Raw genomic sequence first — 24,026 nt, forward strand, 5'->3', positions numbered from 1 at the left:
TGTAAAGTAAATAGTCCCTCTAAAATGGGCTAAGAACTCTTACATGCAGCATACCAACGTGTTATAAAAATATAAATAATACTCATGATATACAAATCTTTAGATAAATTACTATATCCAATCCTTAATATTGAAGATTATTTGATATAATTATCCGGGAATCCCCTTATCTATATATAGCAACAGTCGGTTGCTATGCAAAACGAAAGTGAAAATGATTCTGACCATCTACACTTTTATTTAAAATATGTTTCTTTCATAATATGGGGATAAAATATTTTGTTTGGCCGAATGAAATGTTAAAGTGTGAGTTATTTATCTAACCTGTTTAATGACACAGGGATAGAATTTTGCAATAATTTCTACTTGCAAATTTTTGCAAGTGATCAAATGATTAACTGGCAATATGAGGTAGTCAACTGGCATTTCCATTATCATGTATCTTATTATTATAATACACAATGACAATGTATTTTGAATATATTATGGTATGACAATTCTTAGGACCTTCATTATTTTAGCATATTTTGTACTTTCCGATTACACCAACAGCCTGAAAACTCAGAGGTACTGATCTACTTAAATAAATATTTCAGCTTATAAGTAAACACTTTACAGAGGAGTGCTACGCATTTACATTGGACCCTGATAAAACAACATGTGTTTGGCTGTTATAAATAGTCCATCAAAACATAGTCACAGAAAAAATAAAATTATTAAATAGAGCAACCAAAAATTGATTTTTAAGTTTTTAAGGTAAACTTCATCAATTACTGCATCTGGTACAGTAAACATCATCAGTTTCTGCAGCAGGCAGTTGCCAAGCATCATCATCAGCTCAGAAGATATCAATTATGTAAAAGTCCAAAATGAACAGTCACTTGCAAATAAATGCCAGCTAGAGTAATTTTTACTGGCATTATTAGATTTTAACTGGCATTTTGCCAGTATGCCAGCTTAAATTCGAACCCTGTGACATGGACTTCTCTCAAGGAATGTCAACAATCGACTTGTGAAAGTTTAGTTGGTATGGCGGCATTTTTTAAATTCAAAATAATTTTCTACACTAAAGAAATTTACACACTACGTGTAGGACAAGTGTGATAATATTATTAAGAGCTAAGGTTTGAAATGAGTTTAATTATTTTTCACGGACTAAGTCGTCAAACTAACCTTACCCCGCCCACTATCATTTAGCTGCAGCATAAAACTCATAACGAAAATGATTAAATTCATAGAATTTACCTTAAAATATCAAAAAAGAGATATACTATTTTAAAAATGTTATATTCATGCACCAATTTAAGCCTTTAATTTATCAAAACACTTACGAATAATATGAAGATTTTGCTTCTTTGTGAGAGCGCATTTTTTCCAGCTTGTCTCTACAGATTTATGTATGAATCTGAACGTGCCAGCCTAACAACAAGGCTCCTTATATATGGTATCTAGGGGGTAGCCCGACCAATCAGCGACAAGTATCCCGTTGACCAACCAGTAACAAGTATTCAAAATTTCGCGGGAGCCAAACTTGTGTTTTTTATTTGTTACAAAACCACTGTTTTGGAAGTAAATATGTATCGGAATGTAAAATATTTTTTTGAATGATAATACACTCAAGTTTAACTTCTAATGAAAAACGATTCTACCACCATGTTAACAGAATTTTAGATAAGCTGGACTATTATTTTGGAATTTAAACCAACAAAATTTGAATTTATGATTAAAATTCACTGTTTATTTTGTTTAAATCCTTTATCATGTGGTAATTCTGCCCTGATTTTACATACAATTGTTAACTTACGACGGCAATGCCAATATGCATGCCAACACAATGCAAAATTAATATTTTAATGGAAATAAATGGGCCAAGAGAAAGCACAGAAAATCGACAGTTTTTAACTGTTGCACGATGTTCACGAAAATGTCCCTTTATTGTGTTATAATGCCCAAAAGTCTCTAGAATTTATAATTTTACCGTAAACACATTTTGAATTATCATGATACATTGATTTGTGATAGACTTAGTTACCTTGATCATTAAGTCTGTTCTAAATAAATTTGATTCAAGATAGTAACGTTACTTGTAAGACGTTGGATAAGGATTCTTGATTTTTGCAACCTCATATAGATCTATATTGTAACCGCTCTGCTCCATTTTGTCGACAAACAATGTTTCGAAAAGAAAATAAGAGCCGACAGATTCCAAAATTATGACTTTTCAAAATGTGTCATTTTCAGACTAGTCTATAATACTGGAATAGAGTCTTGCAATCAAATTTTGAAAGACCCTCATGGTCACATACATCAATTTATCGTGCTAAATTATTTTGTTTCCTTTAAAAAAAATAATGTGTAGAATCTACATTAAATGTAGTTCAAATGTGTATATCTTCATGTGAAAAATTTCCATAAGAGCCTACCTGGAAAATAAGATACTACCTGGCAAATTGTTTAAAAAAGAGCACCACGAGATAGATATTGTCCAGGATAGACATTATTTGTGAAAAAGCAAAACATGAAATGTTTTAGTTAAAATTGTTCAGTTAAAAAATCCATAAATCCAATTCATCAAAATTCTGTACCGGGCTCCTATCACAGGAACTTGACATTTAATCAATACATCACAAAATATACGTATATTAGTGATACAGCCCTTATCTACGGAAGCATGGAGAGGACATAGTCGATTTATTTTAATAATCTGTGGGAACAACTTATTTGTCGAAGTATTTTTTATTAATCTGTGGGAACAACATGTTTTGTGAGAAAAATCTTTTTTTATTCTGTGGGAACAACATATTTTGTGAGAAAAATCTTTTTTTATTCTGTGGGAACAACATATTTTGTGAGAAAAATCTTTTTTTATTCTGTGGGAACAACTTAATTTGAGTAAAAAAAAAAATTATTCTGTGGGAACAACATATTTTGTGAGAAAAATCTTTTTTTATTCTGTGGGAACAACATATTTTGTGAGAAAAATCTTTTTTTATTCTGTGGGAACAACTTAATTTGAGTAAAAAAAAAATTTATTCTGTGGGAACAACTTATTTTGTGAGAAAAAATTATTTTTTTACTCTGTGGGAACAAACTATTTTCTGCGATATTTTTTCAATATCTTGTTCCCTCAAGATAATAAGTTGTGCGAACAAATTAATTATGTTGTTCCCACAACATAATTCAACCAATCAAAATAGCGATTGCCACAAAGAGTGACTGCAAAGTTAAGTCCCTTTTTAAAAAGTCGCCATTTGCACACAATTCATACTTCAAACCCATTTCAAAATACTGTTTAATTAAAACATTTCTATCCATTTTTCTGACAACAAGATGCATGAATTTGATTGGTTGAATTATGTTGTGGGAACAACATAATTAATTTGTTCGCACAACTTATTATCTTGAGGGAACAAGATATTGAAAAAAATATAGCAGAAAATAGTTTGTTCCCACAGAATAAAAAAAAAAATTCTCACAAAATAAGTTGTTCCCACAGATTAAAAAAAAGATTTTTCTCACAAAATATGTTGTTCCCACAGAATAAAAAAAGATTTTTCTCACAAAATATGTTGTTCCCACAGAATAAAAAAAGATTTTTCTCACAAAATATGTTGTTCCCACAGAATAAAAAAAGATTTTTCTCACAAAATATGTTGTTCCCACAGAATAAAAAAAGATTTTTCTCACAAAATATGTTGTTCCCACAGAATAAAAAAAGATTTTTCTCACAAAACATGTTGTTCCCACAGATTAATAAAAAATACTTCGACAAATAAGTTGTTCCCACAGATTATTAAAATAAATCGACTATGTCCTCTCCATGCTTCCGTACTTATCTCTATATATAGAGATAAGCCTTCATAAGGGCTTTATCACTAATAATAAGTTTAAAGTAGATCTATATTGCTATGAATGAATGTTATAAAATCATTGTATTTTTTAAACAAACCTTTCCAAAGATCATTGTAAACACTGTACATAATGCCCTTTTAGAATTTGGATCCATGTAAACAATTAAAATTTCAGTTTCAATTACAATATGCTATTAATTAATACATAAGCAATGATATAATTATATATGTGTCAATCTTTCCCCTTTTTATTAATGTTTGTAAAGAGATAAAAAGTCTTTAAAATTGGTTCGTACTATTACACTAAATGGTTCATTAATTACAGTCATAATTCAGCAATAAAAACTGCATGCACTAAAATCAATAATGATTAAAAACAAACAAATTATTCAGACTGTGATTTTATTTCATATAATGAAAAGATTGTGAGGTAACTGATGAAAAAAAATAACAACAACAAGTCCAAAGTGGACAGTAATATTGCTCATCTGAGTAAATAGAAAAGTAGAAAAAACATTCCCCATGACCAATAGTCAGGGCATGTGTCATAATTTTTATCACTTTGAGTTTCGCAGAGGAATTATTATACCAAATATATCATGTATGTGTCATTCAATGTAAAGATAAGATGACAATCTCAAATAGTTCTTACATAAATTAAAATATTATAACATAAAAGACAACAGGACAGAGCCATTTTCTGTAAACAGTGATATAATTTATATACCGTATTGCTATTGTACATGTGCTGTTTTTTTTTTTCTTAATCTAAAGAAAATTAGTTCGCTTCTCTCAAATAATATGCTATATAGCACACATTAAAATGATGATATCATATATGTCCAAAATTTTGGCTCAAGCTTTGTACTCGCTTCTCAATGTGATACAAAACATGTTCTTTCAAAACAAACAAATTTCATTTGTATGTAAATCTAATAAAGTACAAGTTGACAAACTAAAAATAACAGCCTATTCTTTACTTTAAGTAAACACAGACAAACACAAATTACATGACAAATAGAAAACTTAAACTGTCAATTTCAAATCATTTTATTTTCTGTTGTTTGACCAAGGATAAATAAATGTTGTATGATGGTTTTGTTACATTAAAAAAATAAGACAGGAATTATGTCCTGACCACATTCACGAAATATTTATGGAAGAGAAGTAAGGATTTCATATTTTATCTATAAATAATATATATATGAGCAATGCTAATCAGCAAAAAATACTGAATATAAATTATAAATAATACTGGATAACCAGGAACACATCTATCAAACTCAATATTATATATTTTGCAAATAAGAAAATGCATTATAATCTTGTACATTAATTTGAAAAGAACTTTCAATGGCAAAAACAAATATTGAGTGGGCAACAAAAAAATGTTTTAAACAATCTTGTTACTTAACAACAAATAAAGAATGTAACATTTTTTTCAAATGGATTTTGATTTAGAGCTAATGATAAAACATTATTCTAACATACCTTCAGAAAAACTTAATAAATTAAAAACAATGCTGACAAAATTCCCAACCATCAGGTCTAACCTAAAGACTTCAGACAAATTTAAAAAAAACCTTAGCCCTAAAAAGGAATATTTGATACGATAAAAGAGAAGACACTGATTATTCATTATGATCAGGGATATATACAAAAAATAATACAGTAAATTATATCATTTATGTATCACTGATGGAACATCTTTTATTTTTCTACAAAGGTATAAAAATGAAAGATTTTACAATATCATTTAAAAGTATCAAACAATAAAGGAAAAAAGAAAGTGAGCAAAATTATAATCACATCACAACAATGTACATGATCAAGAACATTAAAATATCCATCTATTACTTTGACATAAAGCACACACGATTTTGATCTTATCTCATACATACTAGTCCTGAATCTTATAGATAGGGCATCGGTGGGCTTTCTGATTTCCGCTGTGTATAGATCGGCCAAGTTTTTTTGATGTTCTTTCTCTTTTATATCATAGGCAAAAATAAAAACATGTCCCTGTCATCAAAATATGAAACCCCAGAAAAAAGTAACCAATGTACAAATATCTGAATATGGCTTTTCTACCGATACCCATTTCCCTGTCTTCACAATAAGTAAACCCCAGAATAATGGTAGCTAATGAACGAGCATGCTCTATTTGTATCTAACTAAAACTTGCACTCCAGTTAGCACACTGTGCTTGTATGGGTATACGATTTATCTGTTACACATTTTCAATAGAAAGGTCTCTAAACTATGATACAATGACCGATAACCAACTTGAACCCAAAGTGATTTGCCCTTGCAACCAGTATAAAGCCAGGGCAGCCTGTATATCCATACTGACTGACTAGACTCTAAAATGATGTTAGTTCAATTTTTGTGCTTTTGATACTGAAATACTTCAACTTTAAAATGGACTGTTCCAAATTGAAAGCAGGGCAAATGAATTACTCCTTTTCAAACGGGCTCTATATGCAGGTTGACCAATTTTAGTTAACATAATTTAATATGAAAAAAACTTTACCAAAACAATTTTGTGCATGAAAATTTCATAACAAATAAAACATACAGGTATTTTTCGTTACCCTGAATGAAAATAACTGCATATAAAATAATAGTAAAACTTAAATAAGATATTTCTTTCTGCATATCTAGATATACTTTACTTTTGACTTTTTATTTAATACATGTAATATTTTTCTAACTTTGCAAGATTTGGATTCTTACCCATACCCTAAGAATTCTGACCAGAAGCTCTATAAACGAAGCTAGCCAGTAGCTAACAAATCTTTTCTGTTATTTGTTACCAGTTCTATAATGTGACATAATGATCATCAATATATTTCATAAAAAAACTTATATTTGTTCATATTAAAGCCCCATTTTCTAAAAACTACTTGATACAGTCATATATATATTCCATTGATCAGTTTCATTTAAAGTTAAATAAAGTTTATTTCCAAAATTATTGATTTACAAAGTAAGATATTTGCATATCTGAACACTGACCTTCCAATGATAGGATGATAATCAGTTAATAAATAGCAGAACACAGTAATCATTAATTATAAACATGGCACTCTAAGTATTTTACATAATCTTATTTTCATATATAATTTAACTTTAAATAACTTAACAAGAGGGCCATGATGGCCCTGAAATCGCTCACCTGAAAATAAAAACTCTCAATGACAAGGAAAAAGTAATATTGTAAGCTCTGACTCTTTGGGGTTTTTTTTAAAGATTTTTTTACTTTACTATTTACATAAAAGGACAGTCAAAACCCCAGGGCTCTTTGTTGAAAAAAAACTTGGTAGACACTCACTTTCTTGCCAAATACCTAAGCTCTAGCTCTTTGTTGTTTTTTGGGGTTTTTTTAAGAAGATTTTTTAAAGTTTTTACTACATACATATAAGGAAAATCAATGACTACTGGTGCAGGAGCAATTTTGACCCCTGGGCTTTTATTTGAACAAACTTGGTAGACACTCACTAGAAGATGATTCATGCTAAATATCTAAGCTGTAGCTCTTCGGGTTTTGTAAAAGAAATTTTTAATGGTGACCACCAAAGGAACATTCCTGTGAAGTTTGAATGAAATTGGCTTTGCAATTTATGAGGAGAATCTAAAATGTTGTTTTAAGTAAAAGCGTACTGACAGACAGACGAATTGCGATCACAAAAGCTAACCTTGTCACTTTGTGACAGGTGAGCTAAAATACACCGTCCTTATTATGGATTGCATATCTTTGGTAACTAGAAATGTGTCCATAGGACACAGGTGCCCCCACCGCGCCACTGTTCTGTCAATCTTTTTACTAAGTCAAGGGAAATAACTCTACAAATACTGGATAAATCCACAAGCGAAACCCAAGGTGCAAATCTAAATATGCTGAGCAACCTGCCCATAAGGTTTAATTAATGACTATGTCAAATCCTTTTAGAGTAACATGCGACACAAGTTGAAAATTGCAAAAGTTTCTAAGTGAAGGGCAATAACTCTAAAAATACTAAATAAATCCAGACGAAAATATCTGATGCACAACTGCACATGCTGAACAACATTCCTGTAAAGTTTCATGACTCCAGGTCAAATACTTTTTGAGTTACATGCGACACAAGTTGAAAATTGCAAAATTTTACTAAGTCAAGGGCAATAACTCTGAAAATACTAAAAATATCCAGACCAAAATACCCAGGTGCACAACAACACATGCTGATCAACATTCCTGTAAAGTTTCATCACTCTAGGTCAAATACTTTTTGAGTTACATGCCACACAAGTTGAAAATTGCAAAATTTTACTAAGTCAAGGGCAATAACTCTACAAATACTGAAAATATCCACACGAAAATACCCAGGTGCACAACTACACATGCTGATCAACATTTCCTTAAAGTTTCATGACTCCAGGTCAAATACTTTTTGAGTAACATGCGACACAAGTTGAAAATTGCAAAATTTTACTAAGTCAAGGGCAATAACTCTGAAAATACTAAAAATATCCAGACGAAAATACCCAGGTGCACAACAACACATGCTGATCAAGATTCCTGTAAAGTTTCATGACTCTAGGTCAAATACTTTTTGAGTTACATGCGACACAAGTGGAAAATTGCAAAATTTTACTAAGTCAAGGGCAATAACTCTAAAAATACTAAAAATATCCAGACGAAAATACCCAGGTGCACAACTACACATGCTGATCAACATTCCTGTAAAGTTTCATGACTCTAGGTCAAATACTTTTTGAGTTACATGCGACACAAGTTGAAAATTGCAAAATTTTACTAAGTCAAGGGCAATAACTCTGAAAATACTAAAAATATCCAGACAAAAATACCCAGGTGCACAACAACACATGCTGATCAACATTCCTGTAAAGTTTCATGACTCTATGTCAATTACTTTTTAAGTTACGTGCGACACAAAAGTGAACAGACGGACGGACGGAAGGACGGACGGAAGGACGGACGGACAGACGGACGGACAAGGGTAAATCTAAATGCCCGCAACTAACTTGGGGGCACAATAATATTTATCACAAAAAAAAATATTGCAACAAAACATGTAAATGCCACCTGAAATACATCAACACTTGTGTATACGTCTTTCATACATTTTATAAAATTCCCTATATGCACCCCTTATCATTAAATACAGGAAATGTAATTGTAAAACTAATATCAGTAAACATCCTATATTGCATTTCAGAGGTATACTTGATGGTACTTGAAAGAACGGAATGTCCGCATATCGTGCATAGCTCATGTATAGGTATGGAAAGATGCAGACCCGTACCAGAAAGAACACTACTATCATTAATAACCCGGCTATAATGTATATAATATTGTCTTTAATCTTCAACTGAAATGAAAGTAAAGAAATTTAAAATAGTTAATTAAAAGAACTTAAAGTAGATAATTTTTGCAAATGACATTTTGTTTTTTAATCCAACCAAAAATTTTTAATCAGCTTCATATTTGTATCCTTAATTTGTGATCTTAAACTTATTTGATCTACTTAATGATTTTTTTTTCCTATAACCCGATTTCTCCATAAAAGAACCCCCGAAATATTTTGAATTGGTGCAGTACTCAATTAAAACATTAAAATATCATTTTTTTGTCCATTACTTTTGTTTGTATGCTAGCTAGCTACTTCTTAAAGCTGCTTGCCTCCAGATGAGCGAAAATATTTCAATAAAATCAAACCTGAGAAAAATATACTTAGATTTTAGGAAAAGTGTTCAGAATCAAAGTTCTAGTAATAATTTACATGTTATGTGCGATTAATGACCGATTTTTCAGTATTTATAACTATATTTCTACTGCATTACTAACGCAGTAAGGGACATTTTTGCATATTTTGTCCTCTTTTTAGTTTATTCACGTGGGTTTTAAGTGCCATTGATGTCGTATAAATTGCTTCCTTTTGGTTATTTCACTGAATAATACTTTTAAACACATTTCAAAATTTTCATGAAAATTAGCATGAATCTGGAGGCGTGCCGCTTTAACTTATAATATTGTAATTTCTTAAATTTCAAATTCAAGAAATTTCATTTAAATTACTGTACATTTTCACAATTTTTTATCTCAAACTAAAATGAATCTCTTCACCTGTTACAGAATTCATTTTACGCTAAAATAAAATCAACTCACCTGTGACAGAATGAATCTTACTGCTATAAAAGGAATTGCAGCTTCACATGTATACAGAACTCCAACAAAGTAGTCTCCCTTGTTATTACGGAAATACTGAAAGAATATGATCTACATTGTAAATAAATCCTTACAAAATGTTTCATGACAATTTTCAATATCTTATGAAAAAGATATTCAGGTTCTTCATATACAAGGGTCAAAACTTTTATTAAAATATTTTATGTAAAAAAAAAAGCAGTCGCATAATTTCTAGAAGGATCAAAAGGAGATTTACTGTTAACACAAACTTTTATTACTGCCAACATATGAACAAGAATGTAAACTTTTAAAGATATCAACCCAGATATGGTACATTTTGACTATATATCATATCTGTCAAGAAAATCAGGAATATGAAGACAAGCAAAGATTTCAATCATTGTTTCATAACATCACATAAATTTTTCCCAAAGAGAAATAAGCTTTACCCTGCAGAATGAGCAATGGCCATGCCGTGCTTTGGCTTTGGAACTAAGGGATTTCAAGACCAAATCACTAAAGCCTTGCTTTGAAAACAGTGCCTTGTAAACTAAGGGATTTCAAAATCAAAATGCTAAACATCTTACAGAGCAATGTAGAGTTTTATCAGAATTGGATAGATGTGCAGGATGGTCTGGCTCTAAATCAGTGACACAGGCACATGATTACTTTCACTACTAAGCTTGTTATACAATAAAGTGCACTTAGTTATTTAAAATGAAGTAAACGGTATCTGAAAATTAGATTAAACTAGGTAATTTTTTCATTTACTTGACAAAATTTTAAAAGCTGACATTGTCACTTACCAAAATACTTGGAAAGAAGATAAATGGAAGAATAACATGGTGTACAAGCATAGCTTTGTTGAATTTCACAAAGTGACTAATTCTTTCCTTATTGTTCATCTTTAACATAATATCTAGATTGAGGTAGAAGTGAGTGTTGTACATGGCCCAAATGTCATACAAAAAGTATGAAAGACCAAACCAGGCATAAGTGTTTGTCAGCCAGTGCCTGAAAGATAAAATACATACATGTAATTTACATTATTACAGTGCAACCTCTACAGAAAAGCCCTCTGAAGAGCAATAATCCCTTTAGAGTTGTCAATTCTTCCCAAATTAAATTTAAACCTTGAAGAGCTACACCCTTCAGCTTAAACCAAATAACTTTTTTCATTTCTCTGCCCTTAAATTCAAATGCAAATGGGTAATTTAACTTCAGCATCTATCAATGATGAAAAATCATGGATCTTCTGAGTGCTTTTTCCCCTTGCTTTCCCTGGACATGTAAAGGGACCTACAATCACATCCCTTTTAATCCCTGTGTAACTTTTAATTCACCCTGAAAATTTAAACTTTTAAAATTTAAATCAAGTTTTCTAGCACAACCACAAGCAGTATTATAGTAAAGTGCTATTTAGCCAATTATAAAATTTTAAATTGGTGCTAAAATAACTTTTAAAAGTAAGGTATTTTAATAAATTACTTACACATCAGTCATGATATTTTCTTGACATGACTTTGCAATAATGACTCCAACCACTGTTGCTAAAATAGCCTGAATTGCATTCACACACCTATATAAAACATAATTATCAAAATTTAATTAATTTAATACACAACTTTTACGTTTGTCCTGGATCTTAAACGCAAATTGATTTTAATCAAGATATAAATTGTAACTGGATAAAAATTATATACATTGTACATATTACCTTGACAATGTATACATTTAAGTTATGCATAAAATAGATCTATAAGAAAGGGCAAAATCACCAAAAAATTAATATTATTTTATTAAAACTGCAGGTTGTCGAATAAATTATATACTGATATATTATAGAAAGGTTTTCATTGTGGATTAACCATATTATTTTCTTCAAAAGTAGTACAACTGTGTCGGGTGTGCATTTTAGCACGATATTCACGAGCTCAGAAATTTTTTGGAGGTGTGATGGAAACTAAAATATTGTTTTGTGAATACTTACTTTTCAGTGATAAAATACTGGTCTGTGACTGAAAGTTTACTGTTAAATACATGCTTTAAACAGTTTCTAACCAGAGCATTTAAAGAAATGAAGAAAATTCCACCAGATATCAATGTAATTACACCCATTGTTTACATCGTCACCGGTTAAACACACATGATAAACTCCGTGATGGTGGTCCCTTATTCCGTAAAGTACTGAATCTTGAACTCGCTTCAGAGGATGATTTCTATAATTTTGTTTTGCAAAAGTAATTATTAACTACGATTTCTTCCATCCAAGATTGTTTGGATACTGAATGATGCTTAAAAGTGATCTGTATCCTAAATTTATCTGAATCGACCTACTTCACACAATTTTTAGAGGTACGGCACTTGACAGGATTTATTGTTTTATCCCGGATCTGAAAAGCCAATCAAAAGGTGTGTAACAAAGAATACGCTGAAAAAATGTAAATACAATTTTTTTAAGGAAAATTTCTTTTTTTGCATTTAACTAAATCATTCATTACAACTTTTACTGGTAAGTGTATGTACAAATTTACATTAGTTATAAAACTCTCCAATTTCAAGTTTATAATTGTCCACTTCTTTGTGATAAGCAAAGTCCATTTTTGTAATATAATTTCGCGATAAAATATTATTTTTTTTACTTTGTTTTTTGATGTGAACTTTTTTTAAATGTTCATATTATATAGACAATTAAGATCATTTAATAATTGTGAAGTAAATCTCGTCAGCCACTAGTAAAATACTTGTTTATCTGTTTCAAATGAATCGCCCAACTAGTACTAATAGCTTAAGGTCTTCAGTGTACCCTTTTTATATACTATGGCATGATGTGAATGCTGAAGGCAGATCCGTAGGGAAAGTCCACCAATAATCAACCCAGGAATCCAGTGGCAGATACAGACCCGGGCTTCAGGGCTGCAGCCCCCCCCCCCCTCCCAGCTTGGCCCAAAGATACGTTAACCGATTTCGAGACGTTTCGGCCCCAAGACGTATCGGCCCCAAATTACCCAAGACGTTTCGGCCCCAGACGTTTCGGCCCTTTACCAAATCGGCCCCAGAATAAGTACTGTGTTTTAAACCGGTATATTAAAATTTCATAGTTATAATAATCATAAATGACAATTTTCATAAGTGGAACACCAATTTCCAAGTACCTTGAAAGATTTACGATAACTCTTATATATTTTACGTAAAAGATTTAATCTTTACCAAAACCATACTTACATAAAGCTATAAATAGTTAATTAGTTACACCTTGAAAAAAATACGTAGGCCTATAGTTTAATTAAGATAAAAAAATAATGTTTTCATATGAATTAATTGTAATTAACTTTTTTAATCAAGAAGGTTTAGTGGTTTGTTTTACAAATTAAGGATTAAACTGCCTTTTATTGTTTGTTACACCTTTAAAACATTAACGTATATCTAAATGGTTCAAGAGATCAAAAGATAATAAATAATTATTTAAAGAATTAAAGTGTCATAATTGTTTAATTGTAATTAAATCAATTGTTGTGAATTAATTTAATTAATTGTCTGTACTATATAGTAGGGCCGAAACGTCTCGCGGAAAAGGGCCAAAACGTCCAGGGGCCGATTTTTCTACTGGGGCCGATTTGGTTTGGGGCCGAAACGTCCTGTTTGCCGTTAACCAGTTGGGCTGGGATATATTTTTGTCAGTTTCAAACTTTATTGGCTGTAGTGTACTCCCATATCAAAATATTTATTGCTGTCATCCAGTTGTTAATCTCCTGCCTGGGGGCTTGGCAGAGATGTTTATCTATCAACATGCTTGAATGACTTCAATGTTTAAACTGCATAATTGATTGGTTTATTACTTTCCAAAGGTCTAATGAAATAAATATCACAGATAGTGGCAAATAGATGTGTTGCATTGTACACTAATATTTAACTATCTTAGTATTTTCATTTTGTTTGCAAAAGCCCGATAATTAAGAAATTGAAAATTATTATTTGTAAATTAAAAACATGGCGTGTTTTATGAAGACAATAATTATTAAAGGAATGCATTTTAATAAATAGTTTTACTAAGATTTTTATCAAGATGAAATTTCTCAGTCTATAGGAGGGGACACCCCTCCCAGACCCACCCCAATTTCATGTATTTTTCTAATTCCATATTATCTAAATATTTAAAAAAAAAAAAAGCATTAGCATACACATATATAAAGCAAATATACATTGGCACTCATAAAGATGAGCTATAAAACACATCAATTACAATTTTTGTCACAGGAAATCATGTTCTGTAATCGCCCCTGGAATCTGACATGCTTATATTCATTCATCGAACAACGAACATACCATGAAGTAAAGCGAAACATACCTTGATAAAACTATGTATATTCTGTTGATAAGCCAAGGATGGAGACATAAAAAACTTATTATGAACATAAACTACCTAATAGTTTCCTACGGGCACTTGGCCTCCATATTGCCAAAATGTTTGACCACGTGATTAAGAGATTGACCTTAATGGGTTAATTTGCGCAGACGGTTAAGAAAACTGAACCAATCATGAATGTGCTTCCAACTTTTTTTATAAATCACTTTTTTTAAAGATATTGAAAATGGTGATTAACTGACTTTTGTATTTAATATAATTTCATTTAAGTACTCAGCGTTTTTTTTCTCTACTTTCTTTGGGTATGGTGCCAGTACCAGATCGATTGGGAAAATGCGTTACTTTGACTCAAATTGGGAAAATGCTAAAAGGCCTTGTGGTTTTTTTTATAGTATATAGGGGGTATTTTTTGCATATTATCGTTAATAGTGATAGAATTTCAAGTTCCTGTGCATAAACCCAGGCTGCAGCCTGCACCTTGTATGAACATGAAGGCATTTAGGTAATGTTAGCCAGCAAAATATGATTTTTGACTTATTTTAGCTCACCTGAGCTAGCTTAAGGTGAGCTTTTATGATCGTTGAATGTTTGTGGTCCATCCACATTTGTTCGTGAACACTAGCTAAAAGTAGAAAATCTTTTTAACACTCTAGTGACTACTGTTTTAATCCAAATATCCTGGAAATTGGTCTGACTCTGAAAGTTTGTTTTGATGATGATTTGTAGGTCAAGTTTGAATATGGGTCATCTTGGGTCAAAAACTAGGTCACACTGCCCAAATAAGGAAAAAATCTTGTTAACACTAATGGTCATATTTTTGATTCAATTGTCATCAAACTTGGTCAGGATACTTGTCTAGGTAATTGCTCGTATGAGTTCTAACACGAGTCTTTTTGGATGAAAAACTAGATCACAGGCACTAAAAGTAGAAAAATCTTGTGAACACTCTATTTGCTACTGTTTTGATCCAGATATCCTGGAAATTGGTCTGATTGTTTGTTTTGATGATTTCTAAGTCAAGTTCGTATATGGGTTACCTTTGGTCAAAAACTAGGTAACACGGTGTAAATATGGAAAAACCTTGTTAACTGTTCAGTGGTCATAATTTTGACTCAATTGTTATCAAACTTGGTCAGGATGCTTGTCTATTTAATTGCTTGGATGAGTTCGAACATGCATGGGTCATCTCTGGTGGAAAACAAGGTCTCAGGAGCTAAAAATAGAAAAATCTTGTTAACTTTCTAGTGGCTACTGTTGTTATCCAAAATATTCTGGAAATTGGTCCTCAAGTTTGTTTTGATGATTTCTAGGTCAAGTTGAAGTATGCGTCGCCTGGGATCAAAATCTAGGTCACACTGCCCAAACATGGAAAAACTATGTTAACACTCTAGTGGTCACATTTTTGTCTCAATTGTCATCAAACTTTGGTCAGGTGAGCAATCTAGGGCTGTCTTGGCCCTCTTGTTTACGTATTGAAAATTTCCGCTTGTCCCTTTTTTACAACCTTGGCAATGCAGACAATAGATTTTGTCAATCCTGCATAATGACAAAACCTTTCATAATGATGAAACTTTATTTTACCATTTTGTAACATTAAAGATTGCCAAATTTTCCTTATCTCCAGTTACTGTACATCAGGCTGCATGGTAAATAAGTCATGGTAAAATACTTGTGAGTTATAATGAATGTACATATTGATAGTACAATTACTTTCATAGTCTTCGTCATTGAATAACTTTGAACCCTATGTGCATTATTGGTCATTTTTAGTGAACTGGGCTTTAACTTGGTGGATACAAGTATCAGAATTAAGTATGGGTCGAACTAAAGGGTCAGGAGGTGGAGGAAGCAAGACCATGCCACCGGAGGGTCAGAGTCCTGCTTCATCTGAAGTGAGCACATCAAGTTCAGTGGCTTCTGCAGAGCTGAGAATCAAGGATAATCTGAAAGAACTATTTAACTTAATCCATCAAGTTCAGGTAAATTGTTGTATTAAATTAAAAAGATATAATGTACATTATCAACATATCTTTTTAAAATAAGAGAAGATAAGAAAAGTCGCTAATGCACATTAATTGTTGGATTTTTTTTTGTAGTTGTTTATTGTAAGACAATAAACTTACTTTATTGCATACATATAAAATAAATAATATGTATTGACTTGTAGACTGCTATATACACCTTAACATCCTGAATTCTAGCATAAAGTTTAAGTTAACTGAATTATTCTCATGAAATGAACACAGAAAATACCTGGTTGAAGAAATCCGATTAATTATACATGTGTCTCATTAACTAGGTATTCTGGTTACATGTAGGTCACTGCAACTGTGGATTCCATGAGGGTTGATGGTATTCTGGGTAGGTCACTGCGTCAAATTTATTTTAATGGGGGTGATTCTTGACATGTTGTGCAGGGTTTCAAGATAACTTTAAACTAACTTGTTTTTCTGATAGAATATTCTATAAATTCTATGTTATCTCTTAATACAGGAGGAGAGGACTAGGGGAGAAAACAACTTGACAAATATTGCCAAAACTCACGAGAGAATGCAGCAAGAACAAAAAAGTAAGTGGTGCTCTCATGAACTGGTTCCATACTTTATTATTAAGACAGAACATTTAACTCTAAGATTCAACATACTGTACAGTCTGAGACTTGTCATCAGATATTTTACAAGCATAGACAATTTTATATATGAGCTGCGTTATGACAAAACCAACATAATGGGTTTGCAACCATTATTGATCCAGACCAGCCTGCGCATCCGCGCAGTCTGATCAGGATCCATGCTGTTCGCTATCAGTTTCTTTATTGTTATAGGGTTTGTAAGTGAACAGCATGGATCCTGATCAGACTGCGCGAATGTCCAGGCTGGTCTAGATCCATGCTGGTCGCAAAACCTACTATGTTGGTTTTGTCATGGCACGGCTCATTTTATTATTAAGACAGAATATGTAACTCTAAGATTCAGCATACTTTACAGACTGAGACATGTCATCTGATATTTTACAACAATTTTATATATATATGAAACATATGTACATAAGGGCTTCCGTTAACAGGCGTACGGCCGTAAATTACGCCCGAAAATGTACTGTACATCATAAGGCCTTTTTTTCAACAATTTATTTCAACACATTGATAAGTTATTTCAGGGGTTTTCTTTTTGTATTAAAATATTTTTATATTGATGAATTTAATCTCATTTATGCAGACTGAAGATTGGGAATGTTTATGCTTTCCATTGTTAATAGTGGTACAGTGATACATGTATGTATCTTTCAGGGAAGAAGAGCCAAAAATGTACATGATGTAGCTCTTATTGTTTATAATACTTATATTTTTGTATCGAAGACTTGAAAAAGATATATTTAATGATTAATAAATATGTACCATAACTACCAAGTCAAACTAAACATGGCAACTTCTTATAAAAATTTATCAGAATTTCCATATAAAATGGTAGACACAGTAGGCTGACATTACACTATACAATATCGTTCCATATAATACTCAGAATAAATGTATATTTGCTAAAAGATAAAGGTTAGAAAATATACATTGAAATACATTGCAGTCTAACCATATTGTTTTGTTATTACAGTAACACCTTATTACAAGAACAAACTACGAGGATTGTATAATAATGCCATGCAAGATGCTGAAGGAGAGGCAGAGTAAGTCCTACAAGCAACTCAACCTATTTTCTTTAACAATTTTGATGCACAGAAAACAAAAATGTTGTGATTGTAAATCCTCTTATCACATTAACAGTTTCTCATATTTTTAGCTCGACTATTCGATAAGAATAAGAAGAGCTATTGTAGTCACCCGAGCGTCGGCGTAACCTCTTATGTTAAAGTTTTTGTAATAGTTCAAATATTTTCAAAGTCCATTGACATATGGCTTTGAAACTTTGCACACTTGTTCACCATTTTGACTCCAACCTGTAGACAGGAGGAGGTAACTGTATCAAGTATTTTGACAGAATTATGCCCCTTTTTTGACTTAGAATTTACGTTAAAGTTTTTGTAATAGTTCAAATATTTTCAAAGTCCATTGACATATGGCTTTGAAACTTTGCACACTTGTTCACCATCATGACCCCAACCTGTAGACAGGAGGAGGTAACTGTATCAAGCATTTTGACAGAATTATGCCCCTTTTTAGCTCGACTATTCGATAAGAATAAGTAGAGCTATTGCAGTCACCCGAGCGTCGGCGTCGGCGTAACCACTTATGTTAAAGTTTTTGTAATAGTTCAAATATTTTCAAAGTCCATTGACATATGGCTTTGAAACTTTGCACACTTGTTCACCATCATGACCCCAACCTGTAGACAGGAGGAGGTAACTCTATCAAGCATTTTGACAGAATTATGCCCCTTTTTAGCTCGACTATTCGATAAGAATAAGTAGAGCTATTGCAGTCACCCGAGCGTCGGCGTCGGCGTAACCACTTATGTTAAAGTTTTTGTAATAGTTCAAATATTTTCAAAGTCCATTGACATATGGCTTTGAAACTTTGCACACTTGTTCACCATCATGACCCCAACCTGTAGACAGGAGGAGGTAACTCTATCAAGCATTTTGACAGAATTATGCCCCTTTTTCGACTTAGAATTTACGTTAAAGTTTTTGTAATAGTTCAAATATTTTCAAAGTCCATTGACATATGGCTTTGAAACTTTGCACACTTGTTCACCATCATGACCCCAACCTGTAGACAGGAGGAGGTAACTCTATTAAGCATTTTGACAGAATTATGCCCCTTTTTCGACTAAGAATTTACGTTAAAGTTTTTGTAATAGTTTAAATATTTTCAAAGTCCATTGACATATGGCTTTGAAACTTTGCTCACTTGTTCAACATCATGACCCCAACCTGTTAACAGGAGGAGGTAACTCTATCAAGCATTTTGACAGAATTATGCCCCTTTTTCGACTTAGAATTTACGTTAAAGTTTTTGTAATAGTTCAAATATTTTCAAAGTCCATTGACATATGGCTTTGAAACTTTGCACACTTGTTCACCATCATGACCCCAACCTGTAGACAGGAAGAGGTAACTCTATTAAGCATTTTGACTGAATTATGCCCCTTTTTCGACTTAGAATTTACGTTAAAGTTTTTGTAATAGTTTAAATATTTTCAAAGTCCATTGACATATGGCTTTGAAACTTTGCACACTTGTTCAACATCATGACCCCAACCTGTAAACAGGTGGAGGTAACTCTATTAAGCATTTTGACAGAATTATGCCCCTTTTTCGACTTAGAATTTACGTTAAAGTTTTTGTAATAGTTCAAATATTTTCAAAGTCCATTGACATATGGCTTTGAAACTTTGCACACTTGTTCACCCTCATGACCCCAACCTGTAGACAGGAGGAGGTAACTGTATCAGCCATTTTTTTTACTATCAAGCACAAGAATAGTCGAGCGTTGCTGTCCTACCGACAGCTCTTGTTCGACTTAGAATTTACGTTAAAGTTTTTGTAATAGTTCAAATATTTTCAAAGTCCATTGACATATGGCTTTGAAACTTTGCACACTTGTTCACGATCATGACCCAACCTGTAGACAAGAGGAGGTAACTCTATCAAGCATTTTGACAGAATTATGCCCCTTTTTTGACTTAGAATTTACGTTAAAGTTTTTGTAATAGTTCAAATATTTTCAAAGTCCATTGACATATGGCTTTGAAACTTTGCACACTTGTTCACCATCATGACCCCAACCTGTAGACAAGAGGAGGTAACTCTATCAAGCATTTTGACAGAATTATGCCCCTTTTTCGACTTAGAATTTACGTTAAAGTTTTTGTAATAGTTCAAATATTTTCAAAGTCCATTGACATATGGCTTTGAAACTTTGCACACTTGTTCAACATCATGACCCCAACCTGTAAACAGGAGGAGGTAACTCTATCAAGCATTTTGACAGAATTTTGCCCCTTTTTCGACTTAGAATTTACGTTAAAGTTTTTGTAATAGTTCAAATATTTTCAAAGTCCATTGACATATGGCTTTGAAACTTTGCACACTTGTTCACCATCATGACCCCAACCTGTAGACAAGAGGAGGTAACTCTATCAAGCATTTTGACAGAATTATGCCCCTTTTTCGACTTAGAATTTACGTTAAAGTTTTTGTAATAGTTCAAATATTTTCAAAGTCCATTGACATATGGCTTTGAAACTTTGCACACTTGTTTAACATCATGACCCCAACCTGTAAACAGGAGGAGGTAACTCTATCAAGCATTTTGACAGAATTATGCCCCTTTTTCGACTTAGAATTTACGTTAAAGTTTTTGTAATAGTTCAAATATTTTCAAAGTCCATTGACATATGGCTTTGAAACTTTGCACACTTGTTCACCATCATGAGCCCAACCTGTAAACAGGAGGAGGTAACTGTATCAAGAATTTTTTTTACTATCAAGCACTAAGAATAGTCAAGCGTTGCTGTCCTACCGACAGCTCTTGTTTGACTTAGAATTTACGTTAAAGTTTTTGTAATAGTTCAAATATTTTCAAAGTCCATTGACATATGGCTTTGAAACTTTGCACACTTGTTTACCATCATGACCCCAACCTGTAAACAGGAGGAGGTAACTGTATCAAGCATTTTGACAGAATTATGCCCCTTTTTTGACTTAGAATTTACGTAAAAGTTTTTGTAATAGTTCAAATATTTTCAAAGTCCATTGACATATGGCTTTGAAACTTTGCACACTTGTTCAACATCATGACCCCAACCTGTAAACAGGAGGAGGTAACTCTATCAAGCATTTTGACAGAATTTTGCCCCTTTTTCGACTTAGAATTTACGTTAAAGTTTTTGTAATAGTTCAAATATTTTCAAAGTCCATTGAATATGGCTTTGAAACTTTGCACACTTGTTCACATCATGACCCAACCTGTAGACAGAGGAGGTAACTCTATCAAGCATTTTGACAGAATTATGCCCCTTTTTTCGACTTAGAATTTACGTTAAGTTTTTGTAATAGTTCAAATATTTTCAAAGTCCATTGACATATGGCTTTGAAACTTTGCACACTTGTTAACATCATGACCCCAACCTGTAAACAGGAGGAGGGTAACTCTATCAAGCATTTTGACAGAATTATGCCCCTTTTTCGACTTAGAATTTACGTTAAAGTTTTTGTAATAGTTCAAATATTTTCAAAGTCCATTGACATATGGCTTTGAAACTTTGCACACTTGTTCACCATCATGAGCCCAACCTGTAAACAGGAGGAGGTAACTGTATCAAGAATTTTTTTTACTATCAAGCACTAAGAATAGTCAAGCGTTGCTGTCCTACCGACAGCTCTTTTTTGACTTAGAATTTACGTTAAAGTTTTTGTAATAGTTCAAATATTTTCAAAGTCCATTGACATATGGCTTTGAAACTTTGCACACTTGTTTACCATCATGACCCCAACCTGTAAACAGGAGGAGGTAACTGTATCAAGCATTTTGACAGAATTATGCCCCTTTTTTGACTTAGAATTTACGTAAAAGTTTTTGTAATAGTTCAAATATTTTCAAAGTCCATTGACATATGGCTTTGAAACTTTGCACACTTGTTCACCATCATGACCCCCAACCTGTAAACAGGAGGAGGTGACTGTATCAAGCATTTATTTACTATCAAGCACTAAGAATAGTCGAGCGTTGCTGTCCTACGCGACAGCTCTTGTATTATTTATTGACTGATATTTCAAATATTTTGTGTGTTCGTACCTTTCTTTGACCTCTTTTTGGGATGAATATTTTTGAAAAACTTAAGAGTTTCCTCATATTATAGCTATGTTTATGGTTTTGTCCTATACAATAAATACACCGCAGTTATATCAAATATTTCTGTTGCAACATTTTACTCGGGTATTAAATGTTAAATGATAATAATTGCCTTTTTAAGAATTTATAGGAATTTACATAGAAGAAAGTCACTAAGGATGTTGTGTAAATGCAATTAATATTTTTGTTGTAATTTGGGAAAAAATTAGACATGTTTCATGTTTTTTTCCTCTTTATTGAACATCATTTGAATTTACATTAAAATTTATAAAGTTGATATTATGTTGGATAACAAAAAAAACCTCTAGGAGCTTTAAATGATTCAATACAATAACTTTATTCTCTTTTCAGGTTGCTTCGAAAAGCTCTTGATAAAATAACTGAAATAAAGGCCCATAAGAGAACATCTTGTAGATTCGGTAGTAGGGTTTTTTCCGGTTATTTCTTTTCTGAAAACCAACCATTGCTAGTGATAAAGTCAATGAAACTGGAGCTCTTTTAATAAATTTTCTGTCTTGTTCTGAAAAAAATACACCAGATGCCCATTTATGTGTTTGATAGAACCACAGCAATCTGGCTGTCTGTGCTTTTGTTGCCATTATATTGACTCTTAATACTGGTGTAGGAGTTAAAGTCAGGATTTGAACCTACATGCATAATGATTACAGTTAAGTGATTCAAAATGAAATTTCAGGAACACTTTATTAGATAAACTGCAGCAATATTTGAATAAAATTTATAACAAATTGGTATCACATACCTACTCAGATACAGACAATCAATCATGTTTTTTCATTCACAGATTCAGATCGTCCGAAGCCAATTATGAGGAGAGGTGTTTTAATGAGTTTATTACAACAGAATGCTGTCACACTACCACTGTGGGTCAGCAAACCTGGAGAAAAGTAATTTTCCTTACAACTTAATATATTTTTTTTTACTTGCTTGTGAAATATAAATTTTTCGATGATTATATTTATTTTATACATATATTTTTCTTTGAACTTTCGTAAATAGAAAATATATGCAGGGTCATTCACAGCTTTAAATTTAGATAATTCAAAACACTAAAAAAAACCGCTATTTTTAGCTGATGTTGGTCTACGTCAAATTACACAATTAAGAAATCTGACTCCTGATCAAGTGAAATATACATGTCAGACTTTAATAGATTTTTGGGCGACTAGAATTAGTTTTTTCTGATCAAAAGATGGTGAAGTGTAAATATTTTGTGCGAAGTTTTCACCCAACTTCACAATCCCTGTTATGTGATTTATTGAACTTAAACTTCTAGACATTTTTCTCTTAATTAATTGAAACAATATTCAAATTCAAATCATCAAGTGCACTTTTTTATGCATTTATATAATACTGATATGACAGGGTTTATGGTCTGTCTTATATATGAAAAATTATTAGGAAACTTCAATATTTATTACTGAAAACAAAGCCCACTTACATGGGTTATTTGTTCTGTTTGAGTACTGTCTTAATATAGATGTCTTTCTAGAATAGTGTTATTAAAAGTAAAATATAATAAAAACAACAAGTACATTGTGGTTGTCATGCAATATTATGAGAATGGCTTTTTCTCTACATGATTTAAGTATGTCTTGGATATATGTCAGAATTTCATTGTATTATGCTCATTTAACGTAAAAAAAAATGTTTTCCCCATATTTCAGAACACCACCTCTCTGTGGGGCCGTAAGCCGCAGATAATAACTATGTCGCCAAGCCCTACGGACAAGGTGGCGGCAAGGGTGAAATCCTCGGATGGAGAAGAGAACTTGGATTTTAGCTGAG

General features: G+C 32.1%; 2 protein-coding genes across 2 annotated transcripts; one reads left to right on the top strand and one right to left on the bottom strand.

Moving 5' to 3' along the window:
* Positions 1-191: 191 nt before the first annotated feature.
* LOC132743529 (SAGA-associated factor 29-like) lies at positions 192-22,614 on the top strand (the record flags this gene model as incomplete). Its single annotated transcript, XM_060732061.1, is given in 5 exon segments — positions 192-306; positions 16,181-16,389; positions 16,904-16,979; positions 18,019-18,091; positions 22,572-22,614. Coding segments are annotated over 5 exon segments (444 nt in total), but the record flags the coding sequence as incomplete, so codon positions are not given.
* Positions 8,896-12,375, bottom strand: LOC132743527 (ceramide synthase-like). The gene is made up of 5 exons (XM_060732056.1): positions 12,035-12,375; positions 11,537-11,623; positions 10,851-11,058; positions 10,024-10,119; positions 8,896-9,226 (listed from the first exon to the last, which is right to left on the bottom strand). Exons 1-5 carry the CDS (start codon positions 12,160-12,162, stop codon positions 8,951-8,953), a joined length of 795 nt encoding a protein of 264 aa, XP_060588039.1. The 5' UTR covers positions 12,163-12,375; the 3' UTR covers positions 8,896-8,950.
* Positions 22,615-24,026: the final 1,412 nt, after the last annotated feature.

This window comes from Ruditapes philippinarum, unplaced genomic scaffold, assembly GCF_026571515.1.
Source record: "Ruditapes philippinarum isolate M1 unplaced genomic scaffold, ASM2657151v2 ctg2275_1_1_1_1, whole genome shotgun sequence".
Taxonomy (NCBI): domain Eukaryota; kingdom Metazoa; phylum Mollusca; class Bivalvia; order Venerida; family Veneridae; genus Ruditapes; species Ruditapes philippinarum.

What these genes read in the sequence shown, in the direction of transcription:
- LOC132743527 (XM_060732056.1), bottom strand. Translation starts at nt 12,162, where the DNA reads ATGGGTGTAATTACATTGATATCTGGTGGAATTTTCTTCATTTCTTTA. An exon ending in CAGTATTTTATCACTGAAAA is followed by an intron (nt 11,624 to 12,034) that starts GTAAGTATTCAC and finishes TGTTTTATATAG; the next exon opens with GTGTGTGAATGCAATTCAGG. An exon ending in TAAGATTCATTCTGTCACAG is followed by an intron (nt 9,227 to 10,023) that starts GTGAGTTGATTT and finishes CTTTCATTTCAG; the next exon opens with TTGAAGATTAAAGACAATAT.